Source organism: Drosophila melanogaster, chromosome X (assembly GCF_000001215.4).
Source record: "Drosophila melanogaster chromosome X".
Classification (NCBI taxonomy): domain Eukaryota; kingdom Metazoa; phylum Arthropoda; class Insecta; order Diptera; family Drosophilidae; genus Drosophila; species Drosophila melanogaster.
Window position 1 is genome coordinate 14,918,914 of NC_004354.4, and position 13,129 is coordinate 14,932,042.

Consider the following 13,129-nt stretch of genomic DNA (forward strand, 5'->3'; position numbering starts at 1 on the left):
CGAAAGCAAACATATAAAATTTCAAGCCCATATATATTAATAACCCTCAGCTTGAGGCCCCGGCCAACAGGTGGCGCTGTTAAGACTGTTAACTAGTATAGCAGTTATTATTTTAGCGTCATGAAATGATCTTACACAAAAAGCTCTTACCATCAGATTATATACTGTGTATTTTAACAATATCAGTAACTTATCTTGGCTGCTCCAATTATCGAATGTCGTGTCGTGTTTTATTAAAGCAATTATTGATAGCGTCCAAAGCTATAAAAAAATTTTGATAAGTGACATTTAGGCGATAAGTCCATATTCCCTGACCAATTTAACAAAAATCACGGAATGACCGTATTTTAATTGTTTATTGCGTTCACACTATATTAAAATAAATACAAGGGCGTGCTTATAAGATACTTCAAAAAAAAATGAGGACCAATTTGAGTTTAATAAAATAATTTTGTATGGGTCATCAGCTTGGGCTTAATTTCTAAAACATATACACAACTCGCAGACACTTAATCTTAACATTCACAGGCAATCATACTCAGTTCAATCAATAAAACATTCACGTTAACCACACATTCAGACATTCAATGGATAAAGCACAGTTTTTATGAGCTGATTTATTAATAAGTTCCTAAAACTGTTAGGAAATCAGCTCTAGAAAACTATAGTTTATCTACGCTATAAAGTAAGTTTCGTTCAGACAATGGTGTTCTTGATCCAGAACTCCTTAATCATATCGCTGCCCTTCTCGGCGATCATAATCACCGGCGCATTCGTATTGGCAGACACCAACTTGGGCATAATACTGGCATCAATGACGCGAAGTCCTCGGATACCGTAGACCCTTAGCTTGGCATCCACCACCGCATCCTTATCCCAATAGGGGCCCATTTTGCAAGTGCCCACCGGGTGATAGATGGTAGACGTATACCGCCTGACCATACATTCCCAAAAGGCATCGGTGAATAGCGGTACTTGCTCGCATCCCGGCCAGCGGATGCTCGAAATTCTGGAACCAAATCGCTGCATGGCTTTCGTTCGGGATAATGCCACCGCTATCTTCACGCCCTCGATCAGGGTCTTCATATCGAAGTCATCCGTCAGATAGTTGGGAAAGATATAGGGGTAATCGAAAGGATTTCCGCTCCTCAGGCGAATATTTCCCACGCTGCGCGGTCTCAGCAACATGGGTATTATGCTCCAGGCATCTCGATTGTTGATCGGTTCAAAGACAGCTCTATAGAAAGCATCAGTTAATCCATGAGCCTTCCGCAGTTGCGATCCGCCATCGGAATTCGTCGATCCGGATACAAAATGAAACTCAATATCTGGCCAATCCAGTGAGCTATTTGCATACTTGGTGTTCACATAGGCCAATCCCTCCACGCCACCCAATATGGTCAATGGGCCTTGGCCAAATACAGCGTATTGCAGTACAGTTGACATGGTATGAAAACGATTCTCCACAATGGACACGGGTTGATTCACCAGAAAAGTCAGGCCGCCCAGACCAATGTGATCCTGCAGGTTTTCACCAACACTCAGTTCTTTGATTAGCGGTATTCGATGTTTGGCCAACTCCTTTCGTGGACCCACGCCACTGAGCATCAGCAGTTGTGGACTATTTACCGATCCACCGGATAGAACCACCTCCTTGGTGGCCCTCACATGGTAAAGTTTCTGATCCTTAACGAACTCCACTCCGAAGGCTAGTTTTGTCACGGGATCGATCATGATGCGTGTTACGTGTGAGTTCATGGAGATATGCAAATTTGGACGTAATCTTGCAGGTCTTAAGAAAGCCTTCGACGTGGAGCATCGCGATCCGCGTCGTGTTGTGCCCTGGGCAATCATAAATCCGGTCATCTTTTCACCATTCAGATCCCGATTCTCGTAGCCCATCTCCACGCCGGCCTCCACAAAACTAGCCGCCAGTGGTGTGTGATATGGAGCCTCACCAACTGTCAGATAACCACCAGTGGCATGATATGGTGTATTGGCCAGATACTGATTGGTGTTATCCTCTGACTTCTTAAAATAGTACAGAGCGTCGCGATACGACCAACTGGGATTGCCCATAGCCTCCCAGTTGTCGTAGTCATGCTTAGATCCTCGCAGATACAACATATAGTTAAGAACAGAGCTGCCGCCAAGAACCTTGCCTCTGGGCCAATTGCAGCGACCTCCTTGCATTGCTGAAACATAGGATGTATGGGAACTTAGTCATCGACCTTTACTTTTTCTTTATAGAAATATATGTATTAAATCAAAGATCGTGTTTAAATTAAGACGATCCCTTAGGCAGACGTACCCAAGCAAGATGTTCCCGATGGTTCCGTCTTGTACTGCCAGTCAATCTTGGACAGCTGCAGGTAGCCGGCCATCAAAGGGACGTCCGTGAGTTCCGTTTCATCGCCACCGGCCTCCAGCAAAAGTACATTCCAGTTCTCCACCTCCGTCAATCGATTCGCCACCACGGCCCCCGCCGATCCGGCACCTATCACTATAAAGTCATAATGGTCGAGGATGTCGTCGCCGCCCACATCACTGGGCTTTGATTCCGGATCGATGATCTCCTCGTACTGAAAATAGGCCACCGCTGCCATCAGCATCGGGATGAACCAACTGTTGCTGGTGGCCGCCGTTACCGCTCCTCCAATGGCCGAGGCGGCTCCAACGATCGCCGAGCTCATTTTCTGGGTCGAAATCCGCTTGGGATTTAGTTAGGGGGGTGTCTACTTTATGTAAATATAGATATAGGTCGTTGATTTCAGATGCGACGTGGCTGCAATGACAATGATATTATTTTTGGTTAAAGAAGCTACTTTTAAGGGAATAAAAACCGAAAACCGAATAACGGACACATGACATGAAAAGTAGCATAGACATTTCGTATGTAATCGGGTTATAGGGTGCGATTTTCAAACTCAATATTTTGATCACGATCGTACTGCTTCGATCGCGTCGATTTCGTAACTTGCATTTGTTATGCATACATTTGGCTGGATTCCCTTAACTCTGTGAAATATTACGATTCCAGATGATCGTGATCGATAAATCTAAGTGGCTAATGGGTAATGCAAACAGTCCCCCTATCGCTAAGAATTAAATGGTTATTTTGCTATGTGGTTTTATCAATTACTTCGTAACTTGGTGTTTGGTAAATTTAATTCTTGGGAAAAGTGATCAACAAATTGTTTGATACTTTATAGTACATTCCCTATCGTGATACGCTTCGTCACTACGTGGGCTTCCGTCCACATTGCTACCTAAATAGTTAGCGATATTTTATCTGAATTTTTCAAAAACTTTTCGCGTCACGCGTTGGACTTAGTGTTTTGGAATGTAGATAGGTGCAATGTGAAATGAATTTTTTTGAAGCGGGGAAGTGTGATGGTGCATCTTTGGATAGGGGGCCTCCCACATAAAAGTGAAATCTCTCAGTCTATTATAAAACTTCACTGGGCAGCGATACAAAAACAAAACAAATTGGAATAAACAAAACTGAAAAAAGCAGCTGCTAGCAACTTTTCACTCCCGGCCGAACCGCATGCAACAATTGTGATGCACACTCACAAATTCCCTAACACATTCACTCGCACGTAGTCCTCTCACTTGCAACCAGTTTGCCTAGGTACAGTGGTACTTCCCTAGCACAAAGTGCATTCGGTAAAAAATAATCTAGTTTCAATTGAGTGGCAAAGTATTAATTAACTCAAAATTTTACTGAATTAAAAAATAAAAAATTTTAATAATACAAGATAATATATTCAAAAAATATCTTCATATATATGGATTATTTGGATTATAAAGAAAAGCATTTCCTTTCGGAACATATGTAATGCCTATTTTCCTTATTAGTCTTATCAGTGAGAAAAAGCAGAGAGGAAATGCATTTTCTCTTGCCAATCTTTGCATAATCAAAGTATGGTAACTATTAGAGCCTGTTACTGATGTTGCGTTTTTTTTTTGTTGTGGTTGTTATTGTTTTAGTCAATGGCAATTACAAAACTTGTTGTTGTTCCTGCCTTATCGTGTTGCTGTTGTTGTTGCAAACAGGTTGTAAGAGTTGAATGTGCTCACAGATCAAGTTCAAGGTATCAAAAAAAAAAAAAAATTCCACTGTAAAAAAAAAACTATAATGCAACATGAAAATATTCTGCTAAATAAATTAGCAAACGGTCGCCAAAGTGAAATGCGTAACAGTATGTTAGCGGCATGAATCACATTCGTTGAAAGAAGAAAGCTTCTGCGTAAGCGTCGAAGAATTGCCGATTCTTCTTGTTTGACTTTGATTTCTTTTTTGAATATGTACGTTTTTCGCGCTTGGCACACTTTATTTCGCTCTCTTCTCTCTCGTCTTGCTTTTTGTTTTTGCTTTACTCACTTGAGAAACGAAATAACAATTCTCGACTTCTCCAGCGCGATTTGTTTGTTTTTATATTTTTGTGCGCACTTTCTTTCTTTTCTTTGGCTTTGCGCATGCGTGCGCACTGCCCAAGCGATTTTCGTCACAATTCCCTTGGCGGAGCTTCAAAAAAAAACGACCTCGCGCTTAGAGGTTCGCTTGGTAACTGAAGAAAGAAGTGCCGAAGAAACCGCTAGTGATGGTAGGTGCTCTCTCTTCACCGCTCCTCTCTCCATCGAACTCTCATACTCTTTTTCTACAACTCTTTTTTCCGAAGCTCATTGGAGAGTGCAGTATGGTGCCCTTTTGGTCAGCGGGACCGTTACTTTTTTTTTTTTGTCCACTCTAAATGGACAATGGAGCTATGAATATTACACTTCCTGTTTGGCTGGACATGTGTACATAGATATGTATATCCATTGAGTTACGGACTTTGTGACGTGTTTGCCGGCACGTAGCCAACACATATACGAACAAAAAACACCCGGTTCGGCGAAATGCTTTCACTCTTACTGTTTGGACAACAGACCAGCGCCAAAAGCTTCCACCACGATCTTCAAAAGGTGGCGTGCCTGGTGGCAACACCTTTTTGTGGGTCACTGTGCGTGTGACGTCACCCAAATGGGAGGGTAGGTAAAGGAAAAGTTGGGTCTACATACATATATACTAAAAAACAAAAAAAGATAAAAAAAAAAGATAATAAAAGATGCTAAATAATGGTTACTTCACTCTTCAAAGTTGCTTCAAACTTAATATATTAAAGCAAAGCAAGTTACTGACTGTCAACCTATCTACGTTTTAAGTAAAGAAGTTATACACTTACTTAATAATAATTCGATTGTTTATAATAGTGTTATTATATTCAATTTATTAACCCATATCACTATTATTTCCAATCTTTCAGGTGGCTGCTGTGGATCGACCAAGAAGCGCACGATTGTGGGCGGCTGGGCGTGGGCGTGGTGGCTGGTAACCGATGTCCAGCGACTGTCCCTCAATGTGATGACCCTGAATCCGATGTGCGAGAATGTGGAAACGTCGCAAGGTGTTCCGCTAACGGTGACCGGAGTGGCTCAATGCAAGATCATGAAGGTACGATCCCCAGCTATATATATATAGCCAAGTACAGCCATATATTGTACATTAATGGCTATGTTCAACCGATCTCCGCTCGTTTGTGGTTATTCTGGCCACCCTTTTCTCTTCTGCACCCCCAAATCTGAGCGAAAGTGATTGAAGCTTGCCCGAATTTCCGTTTTTGACTTCAGTATGCAAGATTTGTTGGTTTGTTAACTCCCAAATATTCTTAGCCATTTAGAGTGCCGAAAGTAGCGAGTTGGTATCCTGCCTGCACCCGTATATATATATATATATATATCGATCCTTGTTGAACCTTTTTTAATCAAATGTTTGGCTCTTTGTTTTGTACATTTCCCGCCCGATTCCCAAGTAATCCAATCTCCATTCCCATCGAATGCATATTTAGCCTAGCAAGTGCTCTCAAATTGACCACCGCCAAGTAAGTTGCGATCACCCAAACCCGACGATCTTCTCACGTAGTCCTAGTTATAGCCGTAGAAAACACCCACGTAGAACTAGCTCATCGAACACCCCGCCTGTTTGTTCCCGTTTTCGGCACTCGTTACAAATTTATTACTTTCGGTTCTTTTTTTTAGTTTCCTCGTTGGCTGCTTGTTCGAAATATAAAAATTTTGAATTTCTTATGAAAATATTATATCTTATTATGTTGAATTTGCAAAATAGGTTTTTATCTGAATTGCTGGCTGTGTTGGACAGTTCTGCGACTGAAGACCGACTTTTTACTTGACTTTTAAACATATCCGTGTTCCGGACGATATCATGTATTATTTGCAATTCGATTTCACTCACATCAATTGATTCTGTTTACCTTTGTCTATTAGTTAATCCAGGTTTTTTTTTAAAACCGTAAAATATGTACTCATTAGTTTTATGTGATCACTCGGAGGCGTAGTCATTCGATAATTAAATCATGTGTTTACTGGTTTTCTGGATCTTATGATCTACAACTCATAACTGTGAAATAACGATACTATCTAGCTTTAAAAAGTTTCAACTGTTTACATTCAAAATCTGGACTTACTATGTACTATTACCAATTGTCTTCAAAACTATTTTTCCATTTATGAATATCATATAAACACACTTCACTTGTATGATCACAAATTTTACTAAATTACAGCATCTAAAAAGTGCACTTCACTTTCCAGTTGATCGCAATTCGAATCGTTTTAATGACTGTTTTAAAATTTTGTTCCATTAATTAATTTCATTCGATTTTGCAGTCATCTTCGTATAAGCAAACCGATTATCATAACGACGAGGTATGTTTATGATTGCATTTATTTAATTTAACATCCTGGGTTCGATTCATGTTGGTTTTTGTCCGTTTATCAAAAAATTTAAGAATATGTTTCCATTTTTAATTGAACACCCTAACCTAACCACCCACACACACGCATCCACACACACACACCTAGCGCAAAGTGATCATGATCCATTCCATTAATATTAAATGCATGTGCTTTCTTTCGGAATTTTTGCCTAAACTTGTTTGTTTTTGTTATGCATTTTGCGTTTATCGAAGTCATTCAATCATCATCATCAGAAGCTGAGGAGGAAGAAGAAGGAGAAAGAAAAGTACAGTCTGCAAAATAATAATACAAAGAAATTATCGAAATTTGAAACCATGTTGATCTCTGTGTTCTACTCTCTTTTTTCTCTACTTTCTTTTCACCACCACCAAAATAAAAATCGACTTAAACCCTGCCGACCGATCGTTCAACGTTCAACTCATCAACAAAAAAAAAAAAACCAAAACCAAAACTAATCCGCAACTAACTGTAACTGCAAACGAAATCAACAATAATTACCAAAACAATCAATATAAACACACCTACATGCATTCAAACAACAAATATCATTAAAATCTAAATTGTTCTACTCCAAAAAACAAAATACCACAAAAAATACTGCTCCTCTACCGTTACTGCTACCGTTACTCTGCTCTGGTTGCTGCTGTTACCGTTATACTCCATGTATCGCTCTATATATCTCTATATTATAAATATATATATATATTTATATATCTCTGTTGCTCTGTCCATGTGTGCATGTGCGTGTGTGTGGGTACAAAATATAATGCAAAAATATAAATATCTTCATAATAAATAAACGAAAACAAATATTTGTGATCCAAACTGAAAAATATATACAAAATCAATCAATCGAACCTATAAAATGCCTTCACACACATGCACACCGACACGGGGACACTCACACAACGAAACCACACACACACACACACACACACAAACACTCACACACACACACACAAACACTCTCACACACACACATAAACACAAACACGTACAGATGATGAATGTTTATTATTTCCACCATCAGGCCGACGAGCTTCTAGGCACTGCCAGCGAGCAATTCCTTGGAAAGAGCGTCAAGGAGATCAAGCAGACGATCCTGCAAACCCTCGAAGGACATTTGAGAGCCATATTGGGTGAGTAACGGTCACCAAAACATTGCTAGGTTACCCTTTAAATACTCATCGGGGTCACCAAGCCCTACAACAAATCATATCATACCAAAATACAGTCGGAAACTATAGTTTTGGGAGATAGATCGGAAAACGTCGATAGAAAATAGAATTTCCCCTTTCAGTATACATTTTGTGGGTCACCTTCGTGCACAGCCTACAAATAATAAAGTGGCTTATCCATTAATTCATTTAATATTATAATCTATTTAGAAAGTTTAATGCATACTTTTGGGCATCAAAATGAAAGAGTTTTTGTTCAATAATTTATTAATAAAACGCAAACAATTAGCTCAGATATTTATTTTGTATTTGATTTTCATATTGTCCCATATCATTTCAAATATGTTTGTACACTAAGGGCTTATTAAACTTGTGATGAGTTAATTCCTTATTTTCATTTTATTATAGTTCGCATAGTTTTTGCGAGTCAGAACGATTTCTTCGATATTTTTGAGCTAATTATCTTATTGTATATATTTTAATTCTTGAAGAATCTCAAATATGAGCCCTTGGTTTCTGGTTGCAATTAACTATAGTCATTCTTAATTTTAATGCTTCATTCAGTAGCGATTTGATTCCAAATATTCCAATCTATTCAATCATTCAGCTTCAGTTTTACGGCAAACAACTAAATTTTGAAAATGGGCAACAAACTTTGAAACGAGTAACATGCACTGCGATAATCACTTCTTATAATACATATCCATATGGGGCTGATCAAACATATTGATGGCATAGTCCAGTTCGTCCAGTTGGCGTTCGATTGCGATTTTTCGATTGCGCACGCGCAAAGTTGGCTCAGAAACGGGCATACGATTGTATTCCTCGACCAGCTTACTATATTTAACGTGGGCATCCTGGAGAGCAGCCTGTCTCTCGCTGGGCGTCAACGGTGTGTAGCCTTCGATGGCAGTTGGCGCCTTCTCCTTCTCTCGCTCCTTGGGCCTACGATCCTCCAAGTGGGTTGGTGGCGGCATTACCTCCATTAACTTCGACTTGCGACTGACTTGAGATCTCTTCGAAGCCGTGGTGCTTCTGGAGGCCACAGTAATGTTCGACTTGATGGTGGCATTCGAGCGCACACTCTCCTGGGAAACGGATCGCTTGGACTTGAGGGTCTTTGTGGAGGCACTGCTGCGAGCGCTCAAGGGTGCCTCGGGATCGTTGTTTCCCTGGCCCTGTGTTGACTGTGCCTCGGAGCGACGAGACGCCCGAGACGCCCGAGATGCCCGAGATGCCCGAGATGCCCGGGATTCTTGGGACATGCGGGAGCATACCGAAATGCGATCGGCCTGATCACCTTCGCCATGTTTTGGTTGGATTTGGCCATCCGTTTCCGATTGTTGACCCTGATGTGGAGCAACTGCTTGGCCGTGGTGACCCTGATGCTGTGACACCTCCTTTGCCTGGTGATCCTGATCAGATGGCTTATTAGTCGGATAGCCGTGATGGCAGGTGCAACCGGAGCAGCATTTCCTTGGCACTTGCTGATCCTCCCAACCGCCCTGTAGGCGCTCCTGCTCCTTACGTTCCACCGTTTTACGTGTGGTCAAATCGCAACCACAGGGATTTGGTGGCATCCTGCGGCGCATCTCGTTGTGAAAGCCATACGGCTGGGCAAGACCGCTTCGCAGGCGAGGAGACTCATGGGCTCCGTGCAGCGGGCGTGTACGACGCTGAATATTGTAGACATGGGGACGCAACTTCTCCGGATAGTGGAGGACCACTGGACGCCACAGGGGAACACGACGGGCATTGGCCGCCGCTATACATCTGCCATTGGTCTCCATTCTAGACACATTTTGCTTGTTCTCCTGCAGAAAATCACGACCTCCGCCATGTGATCGCCGTAGTGCGGACATTGTGTCCTTTGTGTTGTGTATATATCGTTATATTAACTTGCAAATCGATGAAACTGGATTGAAAATATTTGTGTATTTATTATCACATAAAGAAAACAAAGGAATAGTGAAAATTGATCCGAAAGCTAGAGTGAGACGATTTTTTTTTTGTCGTGTACGTTCTGGTCGAAGTGGAAAATGAGACTGAACTATCCAAGATACGGGACATTGACATGTGTAGCGAATTTAAGTTCAAGGCCTACTTGGCACCTTACTTTTCAATCCATTTCATTATCTCCTTGATGGCTTTCAATATCTAGCATTTTAAATACGAATTTATTCACATTTAGTAGTCTGTCAATGTCTATAAGTTATATTGAATAATAGGTGCAAAATATGATATGTGTTATGAATACATTATTATCAAGATGCGAGCGGTTTTTGTACAATCGAAAAACTCGGTGATTAAATCCAATTATAATTATAATTGCCAACATTCGTTCGCGTTATAAGTGTACTATATATTGATTGTACTTTTTTTTAACTGTATTGTAGTAAATGATATAAGGGCAAGTTTCCTATGATACCTTCTAATCGAATAGTTCGCATACTCAGCTATCCACAGTTCTATTTGCCTAGACCTGTCCACGACCTTGATGGCCAATCTACAGCTTTTAATTAAACATAACTCGAGCCGAGGGTTTATGGGCCCATCGAACCCGAGTCTCGTTATACACTATAGTTTAGTCTATAGTATGTTTACGAGACGCTCGAGACCTCAAGGCGGTTTCCATTTGGCGGCGCGATTACAATTTCATTTTGCGAGCCGGTACCGGGCCGATTCCAGTACCGATTCCCATGCCCCTGCTTTTTTATACCCATACCTATGTACATATAACCATTCCGAATCCAAGTCCGCGTCTCCGGGCAATTTGAGCTGCCTGTCAGTTAGTTGTAAGCGCATCGCGAAACGTTTTGGTTGTCGCTTTGTTTTTCAATCGCGTGTGAACAGTCCGAGTCCAGAAGTTATACAAATAATATCAATAATTTTTTGGTGCGCCCATCTTCAAGGAAAATGCCTGCGGCAACACAACTTTCCGATTACTTGACGCTCGTACCCCTTTCTTGTTATTAAGTGACGTCACGGTGGCACAGAGCTCTTATCAACGCCAGCGATAAGAATGCGACAAATGACGTCAAAAACAGTAGAGAACACGGAATGATTTAATTAAAAGCCAGCAAGATAGATGGTTAGATAGTGGATTGTGGAGCCGTTGTTGCGCGAACAGAGATAGCAATCCAATAAGTAGACCCTCGTTTGGTGGCCATCGGAACAGTTGTTCGACGACATGTCCACCGTTTGGATGGGCGTCTTTAAGGTGGCCCTGATAGTGGGCGTTACCTCGCTGGTGGTCAGACGGTAAGGTCGACATCGATTAGGTGGTGAGGTGGTGAGAGCCACCCCCAAAAAAAATCCATTTCCCTTTGCACAACGAAAATATCAAACCCACCGCTTACACCATGTCGGTCATTTAGTCGGCTCATTATCAATATCAACATGGTTGCTATCTGTGGCAAGCCAACACCGTGTTTGCAAGTGTTTAACTCATGTGCAATTGTTTATCAACAAGTTGAGCAAGCACTGTGTATCTATTTCCTAAAATATTATTCGCGAAAAGTAGCGATTTGTCCTTACACTTAAGTACGTGACCCGATATTCGCCATTCCAAGGCTGCTACAATTTAATTCCGTTATGAGAACGTGATTTGTTTATTGCATATCAAGTCGCATGTCTGATTAAAGACTTTTTTGATATTATTGACTCGCTGCTTTAATTTGGAGCAACACCAGATTCACAGTCACATCGAAAATTTAAATCTAAACTCAGTGTTTAGTTGCCACTCGTTTTCTGTGTGTAATATGTACACTTATGTACGTACCGCCATGACAACACCCATTTAATATTCGATTACTTTGCTTGTGACCTTGCAGGAACGCTTACAGTAGAAGAGGTGTACAAGGACCGCGACCAATTCGCTGCCTTGGTGCGCGAGGTGGCCGCACCGGACGTGGGTCGTATGGGCATCGAGATTCTCTCGTTTACGATCAAGGACGTCTACGATGATGTGCAGTACCTGGCCTCGTTGGGCAAGGCCCAGACCGCCGTGGTCAAGCGGGATGCAGATGCCGGCGTGGCGGAGGCCAATCGAGATGCCGGTATCCGTGAGGCGGAGTGCGAAAAGAGCGCCATGGATGTGAAATACTCGACGGACACGAAAATCGAGGACAACACCAGGATGTACAAGCTGCAGAAGGCCAATTTCGATCAGGAGATCAACACGGCCAAGGCCGAATCGCAGTTGGCCTACGAGCTGCAGGCAGCCAAGATCCGCCAGCGCATCCGTAACGAGGAGATTCAGATCGAGGTGGTGGAGCGACGCAAGCAGATCGAGATTGAGTCGCAGGAAGTGCAGCGCAAGGATCGCGAGCTCACTGGCACAGTCAAGCTGCCCGCCGAGGCCGAGGCCTTCCGCCTCCAGACCCTTGCGCAGGCCAAGCAGTAAGTATCTCAAGCAATAAAACGCGAATTTCTGAGTTCGAATTTTAGTGATTCCACCAATAAGCACTACAAACGGTAATCACTTGCCTTAATATACTAGCTCTTCAGCTTTAGATATTTCAATTAAAATGTTATATAATAATTCTGAACTAGCATTGTCCATATTTTATTTAACCATATATAACCGCCTTATCTAGCAAACGAAAATATAATCGTTGTGGGAACTTTAGCAACAACGTTGCAGCTTTGTCATATTATAGTACCGTGTATGTGGGATGTATCTAAATGTAGATAAACGCAGCTTAAGCACGAATGACTACAGTCAACATGTCAAAAATAATAATATATCAATTGCGCTAGGAAAGTTTTATTATAGAAACAGTTATGTGGTCTTATGTATATTATGTAGATATCAGTTCTTGTAGGGGAAATGCAATTAGATACTTGTAACCAAACCTATGCCAACAATCGCGTTTAACCTTTACAGATGTCAGACCATCGAGGGTGCCCGTGCCGAGGCGGAGCGCATACGCAAGATCGGATCGGCGGAGGCCCATGCCATCGAGTTGGTGGGCAAGGCGGAGGCGGAACGCATGCGGATGAAGGCCCATGTGTACAAGCAGTACGGCGATGCAGCAATTATGAATATTGTACTCGAATCGCTGCCCAAGGTTAGTGCTCGATATGCATTCAATTTGGAATTGCGAATACAATACTTTGAAATCCAT

At 41.8% G+C, this 13,129-nt stretch overlaps 3 protein-coding genes across 15 annotated transcripts in view; 1 reads left to right on the forward strand and 2 right to left on the reverse strand.

The window, feature by feature from the left end:
• The window catches only part of Flo2 (Flotillin 2), a 94,571-nt gene that overhangs the window by 79,538 nt on the left and 1,904 nt on the right, over window positions 1-13,129 (forward strand). For 3 of the 12 annotated variants that reach the window (NM_167416.3, NM_167415.3, NM_001272626.2), the window contains exons 3-7: window positions 5,313-5,500; window positions 6,733-6,771; window positions 7,853-7,961; window positions 11,834-12,401; window positions 12,889-13,072. In NM_167416.3, the coding sequence (NP_727798.1) occupies window positions 5,313-5,500; window positions 6,733-6,771; window positions 7,853-7,961; window positions 11,834-12,401; window positions 12,889-13,072 (1,088 nt within the window). Of the gene's footprint in view, window positions 1-5,312; window positions 5,501-6,732; window positions 6,772-7,077; window positions 7,962-10,807; window positions 11,262-11,402; window positions 11,544-11,833; window positions 12,402-12,888; window positions 13,073-13,129 lie in introns of those variants that run through there. The other 9 variants (NM_167417.3, NM_001272625.2, NM_078602.4 and 6 more) reach the window with 7 other exon arrangements.
• CG9503 (uncharacterized protein) lies at window positions 339-4,580 on the reverse strand. Its single transcript, NM_132759.2, has 3 exons — window positions 4,388-4,580; window positions 2,312-2,785; window positions 339-2,195 (listed from the first exon to the last, which is right to left on the reverse strand). Exons 2-3 carry the CDS (start codon window positions 2,691-2,693, stop codon window positions 697-699), a joined length of 1,881 nt encoding a protein of 626 aa, NP_572987.1. The 5' UTR covers window positions 2,694-2,785; window positions 4,388-4,580; the 3' UTR covers window positions 339-696.
• Window positions 8,289-10,031, reverse strand: CG32591 (uncharacterized protein). Of its 2 annotated transcripts, none has more exons than NM_001298327.1 (1): window positions 8,289-10,031. In NM_001298327.1, exon 1 carries the CDS (start codon window positions 9,860-9,862, stop codon window positions 8,684-8,686), a length of 1,179 nt encoding a protein of 392 aa, NP_001285256.1. In that variant the 5' UTR covers window positions 9,863-10,031; the 3' UTR covers window positions 8,289-8,683. The 2 variants fall into 2 exon arrangements, with proteins under 2 accessions (NP_001285256.1, NP_727813.1); NM_167420.2 differs by having other exon boundaries at window positions 8,533-10,031.

What these genes read in the sequence shown, in the direction of transcription:
- CG9503 (NM_132759.2), bottom strand. Translation starts at nt 2,693, where the DNA reads ATGAGCTCGGCGATCGTTGGAGCCGCCTCGGCCATTGGAGGAGCGGTA. An exon ending in ATCGGGAACATCTTGCTTGG is followed by an intron (nt 2,196 to 2,311) that starts GTACGTCTGCCT and finishes CCTATGTTTCAG; the next exon opens with CAATGCAAGGAGGTCGCTGC.
- CG32591 (NM_001298327.1), bottom strand. Translation starts at nt 9,862, where the DNA reads ATGTCCGCACTACGGCGATCACATGGCGGAGGTCGTGATTTTCTGCAG.